The following is a 25,924-nucleotide window of genomic DNA, read 5'->3' on the forward strand; positions in this document are numbered from 1 at the left end:
CCGACTTAGCGTAAGATTATCGCAAGTCTAACATAACCTCACAGGGCGCCTTATTATACAAAGGCAACAGCCCTAAAATATACACTATAAAATTTCATTTTATTATAAAAATGCCATGTTTATATAAGTAATTTACCAAGTAATTACATAGCTGGTTTTTTTATCTATTTCATCATAAAATGCACTTTTTGTGATAAAAATATTAAAAAAACCAGGTATAAACATTTTTAGTTGGTTTTCTTGAGTTTTAACTAACAAAACAGGCAGTTTTAAGCATTTTTATAGGGGTTCCAACTATCCATGGGTTCTAACTATTCGTGGGGAGGGGTCTGGTATGCATCCCCCGCAAATATGGGGGGACCACTGTACTCTACTACAAAACATGAAGTCATATGCTACTAATGAATTTGAAACAGAAAAGTTGCTAGCATTAACTACAATGCTTGTCGTTTCCTTATTAGTTAAGAGAGCCTGCAGTAGAAAGACTGCCTCTGGTTGGTGCTCAACTTAACCTGTAGTGGCGTGGCAGTAAAGCCATGGGTCACCTCTACTTAAGTGGGAACTTTGTAGCGAGAGAGTTATCTGATCACTAGCAACATATCAGTAGGAGCTATGCAGACAAGGAGTTGTCCGACGGCTAGCATAGCCTCAACAGGTGCCTTTACCCATCCCCTGAGAGTGGTGGGTGCTCCAAGTACTTGTATCCCCTGGCACCCAAACAACTCAGCACCTTACATAAGGCGAAGAGATGGTAGGAAAAAATCCTATGCTTCCACCCGCAATACCATGCCAGTCACTATCTCAAGGTACTGCACAATTTCACACACTTTATAGCTGGCGCCAAGCTGAAGCTCACTGATGCTGGCAGCTCTGTCACTGGTGCCAGGCGAGCTGGGCACCAGGCACACTAGCAGCTCTGGTATCACTTCATAAGAGAGAGACATGGAGGTCGATTGTACTTCCATGAGGTCGATGTAGAATGTAAGTAAGGGCAATAATGTGCCTGAAAGCTAATAAAGTAGAGGCTGCTCTGATGTCCTTAGTTTCACCTAAAAGGAAGGCAACATGTTCTCCTGAATCTGAGTGTGCTTCAGAAATAAAATCTCTTTAGGATGAAGGACAATGCAATCTTAGTCAGAGGGCGAGCGGGGTTCTTGACAGAACACAGTAGAATAAGAATGGCCCTCATATCTGCAGGTCTTGTTCAGGTAATACCTGAAAACTCCAATTAGGGAGGGAGCTCACTCTTCTTACTCAGAGCTGGTAGCACTTCTGGAAGTCAAGGATGACCATTAAGCTCTTAAGGGAGAAAGAACAGATCCAGGTCTTGGATGGATCTTTCTTCTTGGCTAAAAATCCAAAGGTAAACTAGCAAATACCATCTCCTTCCTTGCTTTGATGTGTAAAGGACTTGAGAGGTTGTTATGATAAGGAGACAAAAGGTCCAGGTGTCTCTGCTTAAACAAGATAAACATAGTTCAGTACCCCTTAACGGGTCACAGATGTCTCAGAAGGCGTAAAGTTGCAACAACAGCTTTGGAAAATTGACCCTTAAGTCTGGTAGGCAGAGCAAGACGATGACTTCTGCATCTTGCAATAACCTCTGCAACACATCTTGAAAAAACGCTTTGGAAGATGAGCCTCCAGACAGTCTGGAGCCTGTCTGGGTAAAAGCAGACCACCCTTGGTAGTATCTCTGAAGTTAGAAGGCTGAGAAGATACTGTTTGAGATGGAGGGGGGGGTCTTGCAGAGTCAACCAAAAACCGCTATGGAGGAGTTATGGGGGTTCCATTTGACAACGTCCTTGACGAGAGAGAGAGAGAGAGAGAGAGAGAGAGAGAGAGAGAGAGAGAGAGAGAGAGAGAGAGAGAGCACAATTGGTGGATGGATGGTTAACGATTGAATTGGTTGTTGGTGAGTTCTGGGTTGTCTGCTGGTGCAGCTGGAGTTAGTTGTTAAGATCAGAGTTTGGAGTCAGTCTTTGGACAGAGCCGTGTTGAAGGCACTGAAAGTCAGTTAAGTTGTGTGTTATTGATTTGTTTGATTGTTGTTGAGTTTGATGTTGTTTGCTTTGGAGTTGTTGTGCCTGTACTGTTGCGTTTGTCGTGCTTGTGAGTTCCTGTTGAGTTATATGCGAGTTGTCGTGGCTGTGAGTTGTTGAGGGTTGTTGTTGGTGAGCTGTTGTGATTTCTTGTTGTTGTTGGTGTGTGTGTGTGTTACCTTTTTAACTTGTTGTTTTTTGTGTTAGTGATTTTTTGTGCAATGGTTTTTGTTGTGGTTGTATTCCTTGTTTGTTTGTTGTGTTGTTGAGTTGTGGTTGTAGCCCTTGTTTGTTTGCTATGTTGTTGAGTTGTGGTTGTGTTCCTTGTTTGTGGTTGTGTTGCTGAGTTGTGGGGTTGTGGTCTTTGGTTGTTGTGTTGTTGAGTTGTGGGGTTGTGTTCTTGGTTGTTGTTGTGTTGTTGTTGGGTTGTAGTCCTTGGTTTGTGACAGTTGTTAGTGTCTCAGCAATCTCGACCAGCGGACAGCACAGCATAGCTCTGAGTATCTGTAGTTGGGTGAGTACACGTGCTTGTTTTTTTTTTTCCTTTTGTGTAGGTAGGTCAATTGTCCTGTATGTAAGTTTATGTAGAGGGGATTTTGCTCACTTGTTTTTTGAGCTTGTGATTCAGCCACACCGTAGTAGGTTCAGGAATCATCTACATGGGCCAGAACGGGGCCAGAACGGAGCTAAGAAGGTCATCTTACTTCATCATGAGCCTGAAACTTGATTAGCTCTTCCTTGACCATGTTGAGGGGCAGAAGGTGAGTAGGTCCCAGATGAACTGGACCATAGCATGGTGTCTGCCACCCATGCTATATGACTTGGGACTGGAGGAAGACTAATATTCCTTGAGGTGGCAAACAGTTCCAAGGTTGGCCTGCCCCATACAATGGCCAGATTCCAATAAACCAGGGGAATGAAAGACCAAGGTGGGTAGGATATGCTTCTGACGGCTCAGTACGTCCTTCACAAGATATTTCCCTAAATAAATTGAGTGACTAGAAGACTTGATCTTGCTGTTTGGTCAAGAAGGAACGTGGGATCAAGCAGCACTGGAGTCCTAAGTACATCGCTATCAGCTCTCTGACATAAATGTGAAACTTCCATTCTTCTGGAGACCACATGTATACCGAAAATTTCCTGTTTCCTCAAGTGGGCTCTCCAACCTAGACCTGGGGTGCTAAAAGGGATCTAGGTCTGGGATCAGAGGATGAAAGGGGCATCCATTCAAAAGTCTATGTTCAGGCAGCCACCACAGTAGGTCCAACTTACATCCTGGGTAATGAGAAAACATGAAGGTGTCCAGTTGAATTTCCCTGTCCCAGTAAGGCTTGCAGTCAAAAAGCTTGAGCCCTTTCTTTGAAGGACACTGAAGAGGACAGACAACATGTAAAGACCAATGTTTATGCCCACAAAAAGGAAGTCAAATGCAGGAAGAGCAAGTGCCGCACAGACACCCAAACTGGAAAATCCTGTCCTGAACGACAGGGATATGGCAGTATGCTTGCTGCATATTCCCATTCAATCATCCTGAAGAAAAGGATGACAGGACTGTCTGGTTTGTCTCCATCTTGAACACTGGCTTCTGTTTTGTCTCCATCTTGAACACTGGCTTCTGTTTAAAAGAAAAAGAGGGGCAGTGGCCATGCAAACTTCCAGATCATCATGCAGGCTGGTCGACAACTGTGGGGTTAGCTGCCAACCTTGCACCCGTGAACATCCCTCTGACTTAACTTCTTACTGGACTCAAAAGCGCCTTGCGTAGACTCAACGATACCTCATGCAGACCTAAGACATGCAGAATTGTACATGGCAGAAACCAAAATCAGGTGAGCTTATAGAAGCTTGAAAGAGCCAATAAAGTCACAGAATCCTGGGGACTGCAAAACAGTGGCCTGTCAACAACCAAGCTGAGATGAATTCTTCACAGGTCAGACACAATTCTCTAAAAAGACAAGTAGCTCTGAGCAGACACCAGATGCCTAGAGCTGGCATCGGGCTTTCAAGAATTGGCACCAACACTCTGTGCTAGGAAGTTGGTGCCAGAATCTCAGAAGACAAATCTCTGCATCTGGGAAGGCGCCTTTTGGAAGCACTGGCCTGAGAAAGTTTATGGCATTCCTTGGGAGTGTCTGAAAATTAAGGATAGAATAGCAAAAGTCTCATATGTAGTATTTGAACTGATTAACAGCTCAGTCAACGATATAATCTCCACAAGGTTCATCCATTGATGTCCGCAGCAAGAAGAAAAAAAGGGGGGCTAGCAATGTGTGGACTGTCCAAAAACTGTAATTCTCTTCGAAGAAGGAAAAGCCTGAAAAAACCAAGGGGGACTTTTGAGACTGAGGCTATATTCTGAGGAAAAGGACACCACTTCCTAAAGAAGGTTAATTCCATCAAACAAGACATGTCTTGCTCTCTTGCCAACCAAAGTAAAACTTTTAATTCCTTGAGAGACTTCTTGGAAACAAATAGTGTGCTAGAGGAGGGAGCTTTCTTCAACAAGCTCATAACTCAAAACACCACAGTCCTCGTCCACAAAAGACAGGACTATGGAATATCAATAGCCATTCAAGAGAGGGCAATGACATCTCGTCTTGAACTCTACATGAAGGAACAACAGACTGAAGAGACACAAAAGGATTGTGAGCAAACTGTACATCGCTCAGAGGTGGGAGTCTGATATGAAGTGACAATAAGAGCTTAGACACTGTATGCTCAGCAGACAGTGCAACAGGCCCTAAATGTTACTAAGCTGGTGCTGAATGGGTTCCAATGAAGGATCATGAACCACAGGTGCAGGTTATAGCTGAGGCTGAATAAAACAAATAACGGGCAGGCAGAAATAATGTTTGGAACTGGAGAAATTGCATCTCATGCTTATACAAAAAGTAATGTGTATATGTTTTCAACCAAACTTCGTTAATTTACAATAAAAGGTATCTCCGAATTATATCTCTCCTAACAAATAATGGCAATGAAGATATTGATAATACTCAAATTGACCAAGATTTTGAGAATGTAAATAATATCAAATGCAAATGATGTACGTACATGACGGTGTTTATATTTTGTAATACAGTAACAAAAAGATAATAGCAATACTGTAATTGGATACAAGCAAAACAGCCTTTATTTAAGTCATCATTACTATAAATATAGTTCTACTACTGTTTAATTTTTGCAAATACAGGCAGTCCCCAGCTTACGAAGGGTTCAGCTTACGACGTTCCGAGGTGACGGTGCTTTTCAATTATATTCCTCAGAAATTATTTCCAGATTTACGACACGTTCCATGGAAGTAATAAGACTCCAAAAATGCAAAATAACCAATATTTGAAGGTTTTTTTTATGAAAAATGCAATAAAAATGCAGTTTACATAGTTTTTAATACACCCACAGCATTAAAAGTAAGCTTTTCTTAGGATTTTTAACGATTTTTCAGCTTACAATAATTTTCAGCTTACAACGCGTCTCAAGGACGGGACCCCCTCGTAAGGCAGGGCCTGCCTCTCTAATCACTTTTCTCCAAAAAACATTTCAAGGTTTTGTAATTTAGAAATCGTCCTATACTACAGATATGAGATAAATTCATGAAAATTTGCCATAATTTTTGACCTCGTCTTATCTAATTGTTGTCTTATACACAGATATATACAGGAGTTATCTGCTAGTTCATTCCTGGTACAATCCTGGTATTCAGAGACTCAAGATTCGCGGACTCGCCTATTCGCGGATTTTTCCACGAACCATATGTACCCATTATTCACAGAAAATTTGCCTATTCACATTCATTTTCACTGAGAAATATTCACAATTCACTGTATTTTCATATTTTCATGACTAAATGCATTTTTTGCAATCAAACTATTAAAATACTCAGGTATAAGCATTTTAAGAGGGTTTTTTTGTATTTTAACAATCAAAATAGGTAGTTCTAAGTGTTTGTAGAGGGGTTTTAAATACATATTCACAGATTTTAGCTATTCACTGGGGGTCTGGTAGCCACCCCCCAAAATACAGGAGATCTACTGTATTGCCATTAGGGGGTGGCACTGGTCACCTACACAAACAATCAAGGCGTTACCCCCAAATTTTGAATTTAAGCTGCCATATGAATGGAAACTAATAGCTATGTAATTACTTGGTAAGTTACATCAACTTAAAATATGTAAGTAACAAATATATTCTAGTCAATTATTTCTCATCAGATTTACATTTAAGAAAAAACATGCTTAACCAGTTCGCCGTCACAATTCTACTTCAATTTTCTTTCCCAGCTTAACATCTTATGAAATTAATGACAAAACATAATACAGTCATCTAAAAATAAAATCTTGTCTGCTACCTTCAGTCACCTTTTTAAGTACCTGAAAAGTAAAAAATGATCATTCTTACCTGTATTTTCATCATGCAATTGTTGAATTTGAGCTTTTAATCGTTCTTTATCTGTTGTGTGTTCATTCAACTGGCTCTGAATCTGGTTGACAGTTTCCTTCAATTGGCAGATTTCTAAATCTTGGTCCCGAATTATATCTTTGTATTTAATCACTTCAGCAGGACTCACCTCGCTACTTGTGCCATTCATTAACTGAGGTGTAACAGCTCTTAAAGAAGAACCTTGAAATGAAGAAAGATTATGTTTAACATAAAGAAGTTAAGATAAAATGAAATTCAGTATCAGTATAGCATATATGAAAGACACTGTAAACTGATCATTCACATTAAAGTTTTATAGAAGTTAAAGGGTTTTCATCAATCACACATACAATGTAAAAACCACTGCCTGACAGCAATAGGATCTTGTTCATAGTGACACTGTATGCATACTGGGTAAATACTTCTTCTAAGTGGCCTAAGAACCCAAAGTCTCTCCCATTTCCTGTTCAATATACAACTTTGGCCTGGGCTATGTAAAAATGCTGTTGCAGATGCTCTTCCTTTTCCTGAAATCTTCTCTTTACAGTGGGAAGAGTTCAACCACATTTCACCTATTCTGCACAAAAGTTGCTTTAGTGGACTCCTCCAGTCTAAGTCCGAGTGAATTCCCAATCTTGTATGAACTGTGTTGGTTGCCTGTTTTGCTTGTAAATAAGAGCTGTGGGCCTCATCTATTCACAATCTAACCACAGAAGGCTAAAACACTCTCATCCTATTTTATAACGTATACATGATGCCCGTCCTCTGCAGTTAATAAAAAAGCACAGTGTATTTCATTTCCTAGCATTATCAAAATTTGTCATACTTTTGCCTGCTTTATGAATGTTATGCAATAGTCTCTGATGTTACTCCTCAATGGAAGAAATTCTAAAAAGCCTAGATGATGTTGCATGGCTGTATAAAACAATGAATTTGTAATGCAAGAATTGTTTTTATAACTTTTCTATTTTTTGGTAATTGGCTTATCTTTGGGGAGTACAATAATACAGTAGAACATCGGTTTTCGTAGGTAATCCCTTCCAGAACGTCCCACAAAGTCCAAAACGTACAAAATCCGATACAGCAATTCCCATAAGGAGTAATGTTAATCCAATTAATGTATTCCAGTCAACCAAAAATATTGACAAAAAATACATTTTATATAGAATAAACACAGTATTACATACAAACAACAGTAAGAATATGAATGACTAATAAAATGAATGAATAAGCGTTTAACATCACTCTTACCATTATGGAAGACTCCTGTTAGTGTATGGAAGACAGAGAGGAGGGGAAAGAGAGAGGAGAGGTTAGTCTCCAGAAGGACTTCAGGTACCAAGGACTTATTTGGAGTTGATTTCCCTCTTTGTTTTTTACTGGCACTATCAGGGGTTACTTCCCTTCTTCAATTTCTACTGGCACTAAGACAAGCTTAGGAGTCACCAGACCTCTTTACGGCATTGTCATTAAGATGTTGCAGACATGAATTACATCATCTTTGTTGGGATGATAATTCTTACAAAATCTTTCACATCACTCCTCTTTGTAAACATGTCCTTAATCACTGAAGAAGGCACATTATGTATGCTCATTCGCTTTCTGAATTTTTCAAATCAGCCTCTGCTGGCCTTAAATTCACTAACAGCAGCACCTGTAGGCATTTTCTTACTTAGATCGGCATGTAACATCCTCCAACACCTTGCTAGAGATCTATCTTAAATTCTATTGTGTTTCTTACAATACTGAAGGGCTGGCACATAGAACTTTCTTTAGCCCCATGATGACTTATTTGGCAGCTGCACTCAAATAAAAAAAAGAACAAAAAACTACAAAAAACAAAGAACACAAAAGCACAATGAATCCAGATAGGACATGGGATGCTTTGTTTGGGGGCTCGGTATGGGGGGCCTATACTCTGTTTTTTTCCATCTGTCCATCCGCCTGTGGTGTTTTTGTATGGTAACACTGCGTCCCGGGCTTTAGATAGTTACATTCAGCTTACATTCAATGATTATAATATCCTATTTCGAATATTAACGGTGTAATTCGCATACAGTAAATTATCAAAACATTTTCAGTTGCAAATGTACACCCAGATATCCTTTTATTTACCTAAAACTTACACATAGCGTAACTATCTAAAGCTCGGGACGCAGTGTTACCATACAAAAACACCACAGGCGGATGGACAGATGAAAAAAAACAGAGTAGTATAGTCACGAGGTGGGCCCTGGAAGGAGCGTTTCCAGGTGCGCAAAATCTGAAGATATGTATGGAACCCTGAGCCAAAATTTCATCAAAAAAAGTCTACAAAAACTGAACCTTACAAGATCCAGGGTGTACGAAACCTGTAGTTTGACTGTACTATAATAAACCGACGAGTAAAGGTACGAGTAAAACCTTTGCCTTTATTCCAACAAATACTTAATAAATAAGCAAAATCTTACAAACATACTGTATAACTCATGTAACACCATAAAAAAATAGCTGAACAGTGTCTACTCCTAAAGTTCTTATTTACGTAGTTACATTTCCCATTTCCCTCTTTTCAGAAATCAATGTCTCTCTAAGTCAATACTTATCAGTCTCTTATATGGCATACATTCACTTTTAACTTTAAAGCTCCCGTTACAACAAAATTTCATGATTCTTTTTCTTGATGGAAATACAGTGGACCCCCAGTTATTCATGGTTCACCAATCACAGATTCAGTTATTCGCAGACTTTTTCATCAAAAATAATTCTGTTTTTATTTTTGTGGCTAGTTTTAATTATACTTACCCAGTAATTATATAGCTAAGAGTTTCACTCGCCAGCAGTTAAAATCCAAAAATTTGTGGGTCGTGCTAACTATCTATTTGCCTTGGTTAGGTAACAGTACCCCAGCCACTTTCGGGGCAAGAGAGAAGAACAACACGGCAAAAAGCTCGGTTTGTTTATGCTCATAACAAGGAATCCATGAAAGGGGACAGAGGTTAGGCTTCGATTACCTATATAATTACTGGGCAAGTTTAATTAAAACTTTATTTTATCATAAAAATGTCATTTTTAATCATACAACTTTCCTAATAATTATATAGCTGATTCCCACATTGCAGGAAGGAGGAAAGCATGAATAATACTACCTCAGATTCATAAAAATACATCTACCAAGAATAGAAAAACTTTGCCAACATTAATTAAAATGTTTGTTGATTCCTTACCTGATAAAAGAGCTGTAGCAGGAAAATACTGACTCTGGTTGCCACTATCTCATGTAACAGCTTGGCGGTGAAGCCATGTAGCACCTATTACATAGAGGGACCTTTGCAGCGAAGGACAATTCCGATGGCTAACAAAAGATCAAAAGTAACTGCCCCTGACCAGGGTTTAGTACCAACATATCACCAGAAATGATTGTTACCTATAGCCAAAATAATAAAATATCCACCACCACCCTATCAAAGGAATGAAGGGTACTCCAGGTACTTCATACCTTCAGGCTTCCTATAAAACCTCACATCTTGTGTCAAGGAGAAAAATATTTTACAAAGGGTTGCATCCTACACTTCCTTTCCCAACACTACACCCGCTGCAAGAAACATACCCAGGGTACTGCAGTCTTCATACACCATTTCAATGTCACGGAGATGCAAACCCAGATTTGCATTTCCAAAACATAGAATTAATAATACAAGAGAAAAATTTCTCTTAAAAGCCAGAGATGTGGCTACAGCTCTAATTTCATAAGCTTTAGCCTTGCTGACAAGGAGACTGTCCTCCTTAACTGAAGAATGTGCTTCTCGGATGACGTCTCAAGAAGAATGCTAGAGCATTCTTAGATAATTGTCTGGAGGGGTTTTTACCGAACACTAAAGACTGCCAAAATCCCCATGAATGTCTTTAGTCCTGTGAAGGTAGTACTTTAAGGACCTCACTGGGCACATAGTCCTTTCCTCGTCATCATTACCCAGGACTTCTGTCAAACTAGGGATCGAAAAAAAGTACGGCTAGGTGTTAGAGAGAGACTCGTTCTTGACTAACCCCCAGGGAATATGAACAAACAGCATTCCCTTTCAAAAAGCCTATTTTCTTATCAAATACATGAATTTCGCTATTCCTTTTAGCAATTGCTAAGGACACTAGGAAGAGTGTTTTTCTAGTTAAGTCCCTCAGACTAAGTTCACGCATAAGTACGAAACAAGGCCCAGACAACCACTTTAACACAGTACATCTAGATTCCAAGGCACCAAGGGAGAATCTTTACAATAAGAAGTATCAAACAATCTAATGAAATCAGAGATGTCTGGGTTGGAGGACAAGTCCAAGCCTCTGTGGCAGAACACTAATGCTAACATGGCCCTATAGCCCTTGATGGTAGAGGAAGACAGGTTTCTTACTGACCTTAAATGAAGGAAGAAATTGGCTATTTGCACCACAATGGTCTTTGAAGAAGAGATGTTGGAATTCTTACACCCCTTTCTGAAGATTCTCCACTTTTTCTGATACACGTTGCTAGAAGATCTCCTACACATGGAGATAGCCTCCGAAGTTCCCTTAGAAAACCCTTTTTTTCTAAGGAGTTTCTGGACAGTTTAAATCCTCTTGGCCAAAGACAGGTTTTTGTGGAATCTGTGGAAATGTGGTTGTCAGAGTTGCTGCCTCTTTTGAGGAAGCAGCCTCAGGAAGTCCACCAATAGATCTACTAGATCGGGGAACCATTCCTTCGATGGCCAGAAGGGGACCACCAAGATCAGAGACATGTTGTTGTGTACAAGGAACTTGTTCAGCACTTGCCGTGTCAGGCTGAAAAGTGGGAAAGCATACAGTTCCTTGTCCGAACAGTCCAGAAAAAAAGCATCCACCACCCACGCCTGTGGGCCTGGAACTGGCGAAGAAAACAGAGGAAAACAATGGTTCCAAGACATGGCAAACAAGTCTGTTGTCATTTTCCCCCACAGTTTCCAAAGGTCCAAGCAGACCCGAGGATCCAACGTCCATTCCGTCGCCAGGACTTGTCTCCGACAACTTAGTTCGTCCGCTAAAACCTTTAGCTTCCCCTGGATGAACCTGGTGACTAGACATGTATTGTTTCGTTCTGCCAAAATGAGGAGGTCTCTTGCCGCTTCGTAAAGAGAGAAAGACTGCATCCCTCCTTGCTTCTTGATGTACGAGAGCAGTCATGTTGTCCACATAGACTGCTATCCTCTCGTTTTCCACTTCTGATATGAAGGACTGAAGGCCTAGGTGTACGTATTGCCTTTAGCTCCTTCACACTGATATGCAGAGACCTTTTCTCTAGTGACCATACTCCCGAGATTTCGCTTTGCCCTAAAAGCGCTCCCCATTCTAGGTCCGGGACATCTGAAAAGAAGTTCAGGTCAGGGTTCAGTTGAGAGAGAGACTTCCTGTATTATAGGAAAAACATGCGAGTCTGGAAGCTCCTTCCTGTTCCAGCTCACTTTTGGATAGAACTGCAGTGGTCTGAGATGTAGCCTGCTGAGTGACAAACTGCTCCATTGATGAAAGGAATCCCAGCAGACTCATCCAACTGTTGGTTGAGCACTCATTTAAGGCCAGAACTTCTTGTACAGGTATTCTCCTACTTATGATGGAGTTAGGTTAAGAAAAACCTATCATATGTCAAAAAAATTGTTTCGAATATAGCCTAGCCTACACTAGGGTAATCAGTGCCATCTTTACATATAGAGTAGCGTACCCTACACTACACAGTATACTTACATATATATACGGCACAGTAATTATTAATTTTAGCTAATTCTCTAGATTCAATGCATATTGGCTCATGATAATTCAGTGCTATGAGAAATTGAATAACACTAACAAGTTAGCATAGCATATACGATGATAGATACCATGGTAAATTGGATTCAGATTTGGACCAATATCAGCATAATTGAGCGATACCTATCAGGCTGCGGACGCCTATATATAATTATGGAATAAAAACAAAGAATATGCATCTTTTCCGTAAATCTTTTAAAAATTATACATTACTCTATCCTATTATATTGTATATATTCTCATATTATGAATTTGTATCATAAAATACAAACAAAGCAGTCAATGTTTTGGTTTGGAAATCAGCTGATGGCAAATACGAGTTTATTTGGTAGTATTTAACTCAATTCGGAGCGAATTGTTTTGCTTCTAGTTAGGATAAAAGAATATCTAGATACTTTACGTATATGAGACAAGGTCACCTTTTCGTTATAAGATGTATTAATTTTACGTCAAAATATGAATTTAATAAGTCTCGGGAACTAAATTATTATTTTTCGTTAACAGATTGCTTTGTGGGCATGTTTATTGTGTAAGGAAAATTACATAATTCCGTTTGCTATTTTCACTTGATTTCTTCGTAGTACGAGCTTTACCGCTACGTTATTTATCTTTTATCGGCGTGAAAACAGCAGTAAACTGCATTCTTTCATGACCTGAAGATTTGATTTAAATGATTCTCTCTCAACTTCATCCACAGTTGTGTTTGATTGGATAAGTTTACGGGAGTTTTATCTTTGTTACCGATGCACAATAACAGTGATTAACAGCTCGAAAAGTGTTCTCAGCTTCAGCTACTACTTCGTTTATATTTAACAGTATGTTTCGTTGCTGATCTTTGATCTATAGCGAACAAAGTTATTACCTAAAAATATATCAGTCTTATTATACATAACATCATTTATAACATTTCTGCAATAATTATTTATTATCGTACGATGGTTGAAATACAAGCCAAATGGATGTTGTTATCCAATTCTGTTTTACTAAGCAAAATGTTGTTTCTCATTTGGTTGTTCATGGCTGTACACATTTACCAAAAGAGTAATTCTCTTTTGCTTTTTTTTTTAACTTATTTTACTAGAAGATGGGATAAAGTTAGACTATTGTAATTTGGTCTGTCTCTTGCTGCCTGGTTGTACGCTGCTGGGCTGCACCCGTTACGAGCGAAATTTAAAAGTATTTTCCAAATATTGTCATATCAGCATTAATTGCTAACCCTATCGTAAAATCGGATTATTGTAAGACGAATCATTGTAACTCGAACACTACCTGTATCTTTCTCCTGCAAGAATCTATACTCTATTCTGGGTCAGAAAAACCCAAAAATTCTTGAGTCACTATGACCATTCCCAAATATTGAATCTCCTAAGTGGGAGTCAACTGAGATTTCTGGGAGTTTACAAGGATTCCTAACTCTACTAAAGAGAGAGTCTTCTTGAGGTCCTCTGCACACTGACTCTCTTACTGGGCTCTTAGGAGCCAGTTGTCTAAATACAAGAATACGTATTCGTTAACCCCTGAAGGTGGAGCCACTTCACAATGGGAGCCATTACCCTGGTAAATACTTGAGCGCTGTTGTCAGTCCAAAGCAAATGGCGCAAAATTGAAAAAGTTTTCCTTCAAATACAAACCAGAGATACTTCCTTCACTTGGGGTGTATGGGAACATGGAAGTATGCACCCTGAAGATCTGTGGACGTCATCCAATCTCCCAGGCAAGTGGACGACATGACTGTTTGGTTCGTTTCCATATTGAATTTTGTCTTTACGACAAAAACATTCAGGGCGCTGATATCCAGGACGGGCTTCCCGCCACCCGATGACTTGGGGACTACAAATAGACGATAGAACCCAGGAGAGTAACGATCTTGAACGAGTTTTACTCCTCCCTTCCTTATAAGAGATGTTACTTTGTCCTCTAGAGCCAAAAACTCTCTGATCCTTTTGAATACGCCGTTAAGACGACTGGTGTGCTGACTAAGGGAGGCTTCCTGAGGAAGGAGATAAAGTAGCCTTCCTTCAGAACCTTGACAATCCAAGGTTCTACCCCTTTTCTCTGCCAAACTTCCCAAAACAATAGAAGTCTGGCTCCAACACTTGTGCGGAGAACAGCATCCTCACTTGCTAGAGGAGCCACTCGAAGAAGTTTTCTTGATGGATTTAGACAAGAACCTAGTACGTCCTCTTGATCTTGCGAGGGATCTCTGTCTGGGCCTAAAGGACTGGCCTCTTGAGGGGAGCAGCTATCTTGCAACCATCGCTGGAGGGTCTCTTGGTCTTTTGGAAGACTTGGAGAGATCCCGAGTACATTTCTTCTCTAGATCCGAAGCAACTCCTAAAACTGTGGCTTTAGGATACAAGTGTCTCTTATCTAAAGGGGAGAATAATAGAGCTGATTTCTGTGAGGAAGTAACAGCCTTCAACGTGTAAGAACACCAGTGTTCCCTCTTCTTGAGCATTCCCATCATGTAGAGAGAGAGAGAGCAAGTCATGGGAACCATCCCTAATCCCCTTATTGATACACGAGAGGACTACCATCCAATCCACCAAAAGGTTCTCCAAAAGCAAAGGGCAAGACCTAATCTTGTGGGCCAGAGCGCCAACGGACCAACCAAGAAAGTTGAAAATTTCAAATACCTTGAAGATGCTTTTCAGAAGATGAGCCAACTCCGAGGCAAAAAACAAAACCTTCGCTGAAGAAAAAGCCGAGCAACTGGCTGCATCTACAAGACCAGAGAAATTGCCCTGTGCAGAGCTGCAAACACCCAAGGAAGGCGCCTCTTTCATAGCATACAACAAGTACCTCTACCTGGAGATTTGGGAAGGCCAAAAACAAAAAGAGGTCTTGCCTTATTCCATCTTTTCAGCAAGCCAAGCATCTGTCTCTTTCAAAGCCTTCTTAGCTGACGAAGACAAAACCATCTTCGGCATCTTCAAGCATTTCGAGGAAGGCATACTATCCATAACCAAAGTCGATTCAGGAGACGATGGAGAAGTTGGCTTGAAAAGGACGGATATGTAAGGAGCAAGAACTTCAATAAAACCACATACACTGAAGAGGGAGCCTTTTGATCCTCTGTAGTTTCATCTTCATATGAAATAGGGGAAAGATCCACATCTGCAGGAGCCTGAGGTGTGGCTGCATCAGCTTGTGTCCATGTCGAAACAGTCTCTATAGAAGTTTGCTGTACTGCAGAGTCTCTAGGAGTCCGAGGAGACGCCAGTTGAACTGTTGTGGGAGCTTGCTGGACCATTGTGGGCGCTAACTGAGTCATCAGAGCTTGAACTGAAGAAAGAGGCTTATTCAGTAAAAACAGAATACTGTTGAGCTTCGCCTGAATGGGATCTACTGTCTCAACAGCAGAAGCAGCAGCAGCAGTAAGAACCGAGGGATTCAAAGGGAGTTCCTGCGTGACGCAAGCAGGCGCTAATTGGTGCACACTGGCACTCGACTGCGTCCTGTGGGCACTCCTGCACGACAGATACAGGAGCTTGAAGAGGAGCCGAAGAGCAATAGAGGAGCGCCAACTCCTGAGAGGCAGTCATAAGAAAAATGCTCCAAGTTGTCCCAATGACTGCAAGAAGGGTGTGGTTCTCTAGGTTTCTTAGTAGGAACCACTGGAACTACATGCAAAGCACCTCTCTTCAACGGTTGAGACTTGCTCCCCGAACGCCACTGGCATCGTGGAGAGGAGTCATCTGAACTTGACAATTTATGCACATCCAAGGAGAGACCTTTCCAACAGCTCTCCGTTGCAACCTGAAGTTGAACTGAAGAAGCAACTGCTCGAGGGCAGACCCTACCAACCTCCCTTGGGCTACCAGTTTGACTTTTCTCCTGCACTGGGGAGTGTGACAGTGACCTTTGCCTAAGAGCATCGGTGGGACAAACAGCCACCTCCTCCACTGACACAACACTATCACTTTTTGCCTTGTCCATAAGGACCTTCACATAGTCTGTACTAACAGAGCAAAACGCATATCAATCTTTTCCTCTAGACAGTGATGGGGTTGGGATCGGAAGTGCGGGAGCCTGCAAACAGAGGTGGCGTAGCAAGAGAAGTGGGTGCAGGAGCGAAAGATATAACAGGAATACTCAGATGTGAATTAAATTCAGAAGAATCCTGGCTAGCTGATTTTGACATGGCCCTAATTAAAGCCTTTCTCCTGCTTGAAGAACCTGTGTCCGACATTGTCAAAAACACTAAGACCTGATGGTATATCGGGTGAAGAGTGGTCAAGGACCACACATCTACGCCACCACATCAGTTTTCCCCAATTCAGGATGTCTTAGCAGACAGAGGGGCAGCTAGAGGTGGGCAGTAAAATGTTAAGACCTTAGGTTTGTAGCTATGAAAAATACAAATTGTCTTAGAAATTTGTCATTTGTTCATATGCGAACAAACCTTTGGTCTTAACAATAGAATAGACATACTTTGAGTGAGGTACAAGACATCCTAAATAGGCTGGGGGGCTACCCACCAGTCCAGCTTCAGAAGATGTAACTCCCAGAGAGGGACTGAAGCTCATTGAGAAGCTAGATAAATTGATATCTAACCACCCAGACACTGAGCAACGCACAATGATATATGGGAGAATCATTGCATAGGGAACCAAAGAGAAACTTTGACTGTCCAATGACAAACCAACACAGCAGGGTTTGTTACCATTCCCAACTCCCCCTTGCCAAAGAGCGGAGCATATGCTACCAAACTGAGGGTTGGATATTTGTATACCAAGCGACCACACTATCAGTATGACTCCTTTACCCATCTATATCAGACCAGTCCAGTGAATGACATGTCTATTCCTTAATCCACCCGAAGGAAGAAGGAAAGGTACAAGAGAAAGAGAGAGACCAGCCATCTCACTCATTCTCTCATCCATACAATCATCTTAGGTAAGGTACAAAAGTGCCCTGTTAAGGGCAATGATGAGTTACACAACCTGTTGGGCAGTCACCACAGGACCCAGGGAAAACGTGTCCATAGATCTGTGGGCAACATACTTGAGGTAGAAAGAAGTGAACATGGACTTTTGCATAACCAAGTACCAGCACTCGGCACTCTATGTACAGCCAAGTTCTATTTGAAAGCCAGAGAGGGACCAATACCCCTTACGTCATGCGCTCTAGCCTGCACAGACGTGGCGGCAAAATCATCAAGAGTCGAGTATGCCTGTCTGATGGCTTCCTGTACCCAAAATGAGATAGTATTCTTCGACACCTCTTTCTTTGTATATCCTGTGGTAACAAAAAGTCTGCGGCTGCCTGGCCTAAGGTGCCGTGTCCTTTTAAGATAGCAATGCAGGGCCCGGACAGGACACAACAAAAGCTCTTGAGCATCACAACCAACAAAGTCATTCAGTGATGGAATAGAAAAGGAAGTGACCCTGTCATCATGCACAGAGGGATTTTGGGTCTTGGCCACAAATTCTGGGACAAGTTCGAAGGACACCAACCCCCAACCCCTGGTTTGCTTCACACCATAGCTCAGACCGTGGAGCTCTCCCACTCTCTTCAAAGATGCCAAGGCCAGGAGGAAAACAGTCTTGAGCGTCAAGTTCCTGTCAGATGAGCGACACAAAGGCTCGTATGGACCCTTAGTGAAGCTTCTCAGAGCCAAGGAAACATCCCACATTGGAGGCTTGAGCTCCCTAAGAGAACTCGATTGCTCAAACCCCTTACTAGCAAGGAAAGTTCCCAGGAAGAGATGTCGATACCTCTAAGGCATAACACTAAACTCAGGGCCACCCTGTAGCCTCTAATGGCATAAACGGACAAATGTTTCTGATCTCTGAGAAAGGTTAAAAAGTCTGCTATGCCCTAAATAGAGGTTGCAAGTGGAGAAAAACCCCGTTTACGACACCAATCACAGTAGATTGCCCATTTGCCTTGGTAAACTGCAGAGGTTGACCTTCTGAGACTGTTGCACATATGCCCTGCTGTTCTCTGAGAAAAGCCTCTCGCTCGGAGGTGGTACTTGATAGCCTCCAACCGTGAAGAGACAGGGATTCTACTGAATGGTGGAACCTTTCTGCAAGCGGCTGACACGAGATGCCGCCATGGAGGAATTTCCCTTGGAACCTCCGACAACAATGACAGCAGATCTGGAAACCATTCTGCCTGAGGCCACAGAGGGGCTACCAAAGTCATCCCGAGACCCTGCGAACTCATCAACCTCTTCAGAACTTGATGGATCAAACAAAACGGAGGGAAAGCATACACCTCCAAGTTGTCCCAAGGATGTTGGAACGTGTCCTCCGCTAACACTAAAGGATCTGGAACCACTGAACAGAATATCTCCAGTTTCGTGTTGAACCTGGTCGTAAAAAGGTCCAGCATAAGTCTCCCCCAAACTGGAAGAGCCTGTCTCCTACTACCTGATGAAGGGACTACTCTGTGCCTAGGATCTGATTCAGAAGACTGAGTTTGTCTGCAACCACATTCCGTTTGCCTGAGATAGACCTGGCTGAGAGCTCTACCGAATTGCTGACCGCCCACTGGCGAACCTTGACAGTCAAGGCACGAAGATGACTTGAAACCAGACCTCCCTGCTTGTTCACATAGGCACCACCTTGGTGTTGTCCAACATGAGAACAACAGAATGACCATCTACTTTCTCCCGAAACTCCTTCAGACACAGGAAGGCTGCCTTCAACTCCAAGACGTTGGTATGCTGCTGTTTGTCCTCCAAACTCCAAATGCCTGAGGCAATGAGGCTGCCTAAATGAGTCCCCCAACCTGAGAGGGAGGCGTCTGAAAACAGGAGGAAGACCGGTGGGAGAGAATGCAGAGGGACACCCTTCAAAAGATTTCAGTCGTCCAACCACCAACGAAGGTCTTCTCTCACTTCCAAAGACAGAGGAACCTTTAACAGGGGCGAGTCCCCCACAGGAGATCAGAATTCCCTGTCTTCATTGTAGAGACCAAAGATGAAGATGCCCATGAGGGACAAGCTTCTCCAGGGAAGACAAAACTCCAAGAAGAACCTGCCACTGATGAGCTGACTGATGTGGTTCCGACAGGAAGTCACGCACCACCACTTGTAACTTCTCCAACCTCTGATCCAACGGGAAAACTCTTGCAACCGCCGTATCGATGACCATGCCCATGTAGAGAATCCTTTGACTGGGTATGAGGTTTGACTTTTCCTGGTTGACCACAATGCCCAGTTCCAGACAAAACCGAAGCAGACGATCTCTGTCCAGCAGCAGCTTTTCCCTGGAACCATCCAAGACCAACCAATCGTCAAGGTACCTCAGCAAACGGATCCCCTGAGCATAGGCCCAACTTGAGACGAGAGAGAAGACCCTTGTGAACACTGGAGGGGCTGTCGTGAGCCCAGAGCACAGGACTTTGAACTTGAGAGAGAAGCGAAGGAACTTCCTGGACGTCGGATGAATAGGGATCTGGAAGTATACGTCTCTCAAGTCTATTGACAGCATGAAGTCCTTCCCTCACAGCTGCCAACACTGAATGCGGGGTCTCCATCTTGAACCTTGTCTTCCTGATGAAGTGATTCAAGGTGGATAAGTCGATAACAGGTCTCCAACCTCCCGATGCCTTGGGCACCAAGATGTGGCTGTAAAAACCCGTAGACGGACGTACCACTTCCTCTATCGCATCCTTGTCCAGCATCTTCTGCACTTCCTCCCGAAGAGCCAAGAACTTCAGAGAATCTGAAGGATATGCCCTCCTGAGCTGCGGCTTGTCCGAGAGAGGAGGAGAGAAGTCGAATGGCAGTAGATACCCCAAACGAAGGACACCTACCACCCACTTCTCGCCCAATAACTCTGCCACTTGGCCCAATGGCCCACCAGGCTCCCCCCCAACCCGTGGCACAGGAGAGGGAGAGGCGCCTAACCTATCAATGACCCCCTTTACCTCTGCCCCTGGGGGGGCCCTTCTCGGCATAAAGGAACGGGAGTGAAAAGGACGTTGGTCCTCTGACCTGGACTGGGACGAAAAGGGAGGCCCTGCCAAAACCGAATGCCTCGACGGCCTACCAGGCAACAGTCTTCACAACTGCTGCTGGGCAGGGGGAGGAGGAGGAGCTGGACGTCTCCGAGGATGAGACCGACTTGAATACGGCCTGGTGCACTAATATATTTTCGGTGTCAGCCCAGCACCGGTCTATCGCATCCTCTAGCTCAGTCCAAGGGAACAGAAATTGAGACTCCAACAGATCTCCATTCCTCAATGCCAGCAAGGACTCAGGGTCAACTGATCTTTCCATCCTGGATAAAGCCACGTCTCTTCTAATCAGGAGAAGGTTAGCCCATAAATTAACACTGAGGTGAACCATATACGAAAACGCCTTGCCTCCGGACTGCAACAAACTGGCAAGAAAGGAAGCACTCATTAACCCCTCTGGGGACCTGTCAGAAACTACCTTGGCAATGACCATAGACCAGAAGTCCAGCTAAGAAACCGTCTGCAACATGGAGGCTGTAGTAGATTCCAACGCTGAGGCATCCTGTGGAGACAAGGATGGAGCCACTGACCTCACCTGCCCCAAAGTTAATCCTGGATTCAGACGAATGACATCCAAGTTAAGATGATGCGACATCAAAAAAAAAAAGTTTGTAGCATAGAACTTCCTATGCCTCATGAAAGGCGGGGGTAGCAGCTTGGCAGAGCCCCTAGAGCGAAGTGAACTGTCCCGATCTGAAACAGAGGCGCTAACCTTATGCAAGACCGACTGGATATGCCCCAACAAGGTAAGTTGAAACAATGACTTGGGATCCTGCATAGCTCCCAGCAAGGCTTCCAAGCAGGAAGGAGTGTAAGACGATTGAGCCTGAGTCCTACTCTCCCAATTGTTGAATTCATGAATGAGGTCGAGAACTTCTGTAAAGGAAGGCAAAAACTCTTGCGTGTCTCCCTCCTCCTGCTCCGGCAACGGAGACTGACGATGAGAAGGGTGTGTAGGCTTATCTAAAGCGCCTTCCTCGTTTAAATTAACAGAAGAACCAGCAGCCAAACAGCCCAAAACACCAACTAACCTGTCTGGGCTGGATCCAAGTGCCAACTCCTGTGACAAACCATCCACAACACTAGGGACATCACTACGCACTCTTCCAACAGATGACTCTCTAACATGGCCGTGAACAGGCACAGGCGTGGCAGACGTACGAACGTGTACTGGTGAGGAATCCTGAACACTCGAGATAGAATGAGAAGCCCTCGGAGTCAAACTCCTGGAAGTACCAGGGAGAGAGGCAGGCAAACACTATTGCTGCACCAGCTCCGCACTCACAACCTTCGACCTCTTGACAGGCGCCTTGAGATCCTTACGGCGACGAATAGGCCCTGGAGAAGAAGTGGGAGCACCTGCAACATGTGCATGAACGAGGGAGGTTGCACAGGGGAAGATACACTAACACTCTCAAGAACACGGGCATGTCTCCTCAATCGTAGATGAAAAAAGGGCAAAGTCCTTAGCCTTCCAACGCTTGATACACCAACGCTGCGGAGATGGGGGGCGAAGGAGAGGAAGACAGCACTTGCTCCTTACACAATCTCTTCGCAGGAGGTGGTGGCGATGCAATACACTTGCATCCAGTCCTCTCAGCCGACATGGCAGCCAACTTATCTTCTAAAGCAGAGTCCAATCTCTTAAGAACTGCCTGGTATAAAGCCTCAGACAGATAAGCAAGAAAAGGGAGATGCAGCAAATTGAATGGCAGAGATGACATAACGACAGCAAACGATGATGATACAGATGACCGAGGCAGCGCAGTGAGACAACTGGGAGTCACATCATCGATGGAGGTTATGTCATAAGCGGCGATGACGTCATGGCTTCCCCTCGATCCGAATGGGAAGCAGATGCCACTGGTGGAGGCATACAAAATGACTGACCCCGTGACGTCACTAGCAGGGCTGACGCCATGGTTTCCCTCAAACTCGAAGAAGTGGCAATCGTCACTGGCGGAGCAATACAAAATGGCTGACTTCGGCTACCCATGAAGAAGAGGCCAGGAGGAGGTCCTGGACAGCATGAGGAGAGGGGTAGCGAGCACCCATGAAGTGCGTCAGCAAAGCCTCCAAGGACAGTGGACCCCATAGCCCAAGCATCCCCCAAAGCACCACCATTTTGGATGCCTCTGACTCTTAAAATAAAAGACAATGATGAAAAGCCTCCTCCCTCTTGGAAATCAAATTGACTCCTGAAGAAGAAGGGGCGATATTACATGAATCAGCCTGAGGGCCTCCTGATACTTCCAACGATGAATCGATGGAAGAAAAGGAAGGGGAAAAAGGCAACACTAGTATGGGGTGTTAAAGCAGCAGGAGACGAAGCATCGGGAAGAGAAGAAACCCCTCCCACAAAGGGAGAGTAGAAACCCTACGATGCTCCCTCTTACTATAAAATAACTTCCACTGCTCTCTAGGCCACGAATGGCATTCTGTGCAGGGATTCGTTATTGTACAAACGTCAGAGCGACACCTACTACAAGTGACGAGGGGTTGGTCGCAGCAGAAGCCAAAAAACGAGAACACAAAAAACCTGGAGTTCCGGGGCACATACGTTGACGAGACCAAGATGGAGCAGAAGCCATAATAACAGCACACACACAAACACACACTGAAACAAAATTGAAAAAGGCAATGAACCAGGTAAAAGCCGAGAGAGGTCAACCATAACTCTCGCCCAGGCGGTTACGAAAAGACTGACGCAGTGGCGTAGATGCGTGGTCCTTGACCACTCTTCACCTGATATACGCACTCATCAGATCTCAAAGGTTCCTTGCTTTCATCTGCGATTTAACCGGATCCAGCTAGGCACTAGAAATTATCCTTTTGTTAAGACTGAGGGTTTGTTTGCGTATGAATAAACTTGGAATAATTTACACTTTCTTTCACAAATACATAGGCACAATTAGTACTAACAGAGAAACATTCTTAAGAAATTATAAAATAATCATCGATCCCAATACAGATTATTATAAACTAATCATGGATCCAGACAGATTTAGAAAAATCGGTACCAAAATTAGTTATTCAATAGCATGCCAATACAGTAATCTTAACCCTCTTACGCCGAAGGGGTATAATAAAAATTGTCTCCCGTATGCCGGGGAGGTCTCGGAGTGAGAGCGGAAGCAAAAAAAAAAATTTTTTTCAAAAAATCACAGCGTGCTTAGTTTTCAAGATTAAGAGTTCATTTTTTGCTCCTTTTTTTGTCATTGCCTGAAGTTTAGTATGCAACCATCAGAAATGAAAAAAAATATCATTATCATATATAAATAATGCGATATATGATAGCACAAAAAACAAAATTGTATTCAAATCGCACTGTGACCAAAACGGTTAAAGCTAACGAGTTAATTTTTTTTATTGTACACTAAATTGCGATCATTTTGGTATATAACACATTGTAAAACGATCAAAGCAACACAGAGAAAATATTATCACAAAATGATGCATGAATTTGTAACGAGCAGACGTAAAAAATTGTTTTTTTCAAAAATTCACCATAAATCTAAATATTGTTCTAGAGACTTCCAATTTCTTTCAAAATGAAGACAAATGATTGAATATTACTATACTGTAAGAGTTTTAGCTTACAATTGCAGTTTTCTACCATTTCAGACAAGTTAAAGTTGACCAAATGTCGAAATTATATTTTTTTATATGCAAAAATTTCGACAATTGCACGAAAAATTTATCGGAAGAGTTACCGCGCGGACGTAAGGAAAAAGTTTTTTTTCATAAATTCACCATAAATCGAAATATTGTGCTACAGACTTCCAATTTGTTGCTAAAGCTAACTGATTAAATATTACCAAAATATAAGAGTTTTAGTTTACAATTGTGTTTTTCGACCATTTCGGTAGAGTCAAAGTTGACCGAAGGTTGAAATTTTGGCACTTATCGTTATTTATATGAAAATATTTCAAAACTGATAAAAGCTACAATCATGAGTATTTTTTGTTGTATTCTACAAGAAATTGTGCACATTTTCATATATAATACTCTATGTAACGGCTAATTTAAAATGGTGCAAAAATTATGTCTAAGTGACAAAATAATTTCTGAGATATGTCACTGATACTTTTTAGTGTGATAAGAAAGAAATTTGCGCTTGGGTGCCTGTGTAACAATTGTAAACAAAACAACGCCTTGATCCGTGAGCTCCCAGCATCCCCCAAGGCGTGTGATTCAAAAGTTTTCGCCTGGTAGGCCTATAAGTATTTTTCAGCGAATTTAAAAAAAAAACTTTTTTTATCGATGTACGATACGTCCAATCGGCACCAGACAGACAATTTATGTCGACGTTTAATACATCCAATCGGCGTAAGAGGGTTAAAATCTAAAAAATGCAATAATTATTTGTCACACAATTCTCTTCACAGAAAGCTGCAGAAACAACAATATACTATCCCTATGTGGAGGTAATTAGGTGAAAATGAAGGTAAATCACAAGAGCCATTTTATGCACAAAATCCTTAACCAATGAGCTGGAATACATGCAGAACCAAACATCTTACCATCAAAAAAGTTATAACCCTAAAAGACCTCACAAACAGAATATCTAGTGGAAAGCAAAAAAAGAAAAAGGCAGAGCAAAACGACTGGATTTATATGGTCATAAAATGAGAAGAATATAGTCTTTCCACTAAGAGAGCAAATGGGTAGAAAACAAACGGGTTTGCAAAAGTTGGGAACTTTTTAAAAATTACCATATTATCTACATTGAAATAAGACTATTTCTGAACATAAAAGGCAATTCTCTATCCTATACTAAAAAGGCAAACTTACTTTCCAAAGTCTTGAAGAGACGGCAAAATTCATGATCAAACACTAGATCTGATGGTTGTTTAGCTGACAGTTGTGGTGATTTGGCTGCCTTTGAGTATGCTTCTATTCTTGATATTCCACTCAACTTATCTCCAAAATTTTCAGCTCCAATTCTATCAGATACAAGTTGCCTTAGACTTTCTTGTGAAAAGTTGGCACAGCTTCCATCATTAAACTGAGCACATAATCCCAGTATAAATGCACATAAACCCTGACTCACTCTCTCCAATTCATCATGTTCATTGGCACTCACCTGTAAAATAAAAATTAAAAAATGTGTGAAAGTACATGCAAAGAAATATCTGAAGTACCAAAAAAAATCAGTGCTTTTAACATTTCCATACTAACAGTATAAATGATTGCATTCTCAGAACAATGGCTTCATTGACATATTCCAAATCTACAAACTTCCGTACAGTAAGTTACAGTAAAGCTTCCTGAGAGGAAGATCAAGAATGCTTTTGTAATTTAAATGTTCTGTTAAAAAATAAGAGAAAATTAATAAAAATCTAATAAATTACAGAAAACAGGTTATTCACTTGCAATTTCCAAACTTACTTGTGCTGTGAGATATGGTACAGCTGTAGGAATATTGAGTAGAGTCTGCACAGCTAGAGGACAGTGAGCTAGCCATGTTGATAACAGCATAAGGATGCCTAAACGAGTGAGGATTTTTGTTCCAGCTTGCAATATTGATGTACACTGCTGCATGAGAGAAACAGGAGGGCTTCCTACACTTGTTGCTAACTGCACACGCAACATATGTTCCTGCAAGGAAAAATATTGAAAATTCTCAAACACAAAGAATTAAAATTTTTAAGATTCAAAATAAAACAAAATAATGCTTGGCTAACCCACAAGGACTATCT

The 25,924-nt window shown here is 42.1% G+C and overlaps 1 protein-coding gene across 4 annotated transcripts in view; it reads right to left on the reverse strand.

Moving 5' to 3' along the window:
- The window catches only part of LOC135205584 (general vesicular transport factor p115-like), a 489,349-nt gene that overhangs the window by 96,977 nt on the left and 366,448 nt on the right, over nt 1-25,924 (reverse strand). For all 4 annotated transcript variants that reach the window (XM_064236360.1, XM_064236368.1, XM_064236352.1 and 1 more), the window contains 3 exons: nt 25,614-25,823; nt 25,017-25,308; nt 6,441-6,662 (listed from right to left, as the gene is read on the reverse strand). In XM_064236360.1, coding sequence (XP_064092430.1) covers nt 6,441-6,662; nt 25,017-25,308; nt 25,614-25,823 — 724 coding nt within the window. The remainder of the gene's footprint in view (nt 1-6,440; nt 6,663-25,016; nt 25,309-25,613; nt 25,824-25,924) is intronic.

The sequence above is a fragment of the Macrobrachium nipponense genome, chromosome 11 (genome assembly GCF_015104395.2).
Source record: "Macrobrachium nipponense isolate FS-2020 chromosome 11, ASM1510439v2, whole genome shotgun sequence".
NCBI lineage: Eukaryota > Metazoa > Arthropoda > Malacostraca > Decapoda > Palaemonidae > Macrobrachium > Macrobrachium nipponense.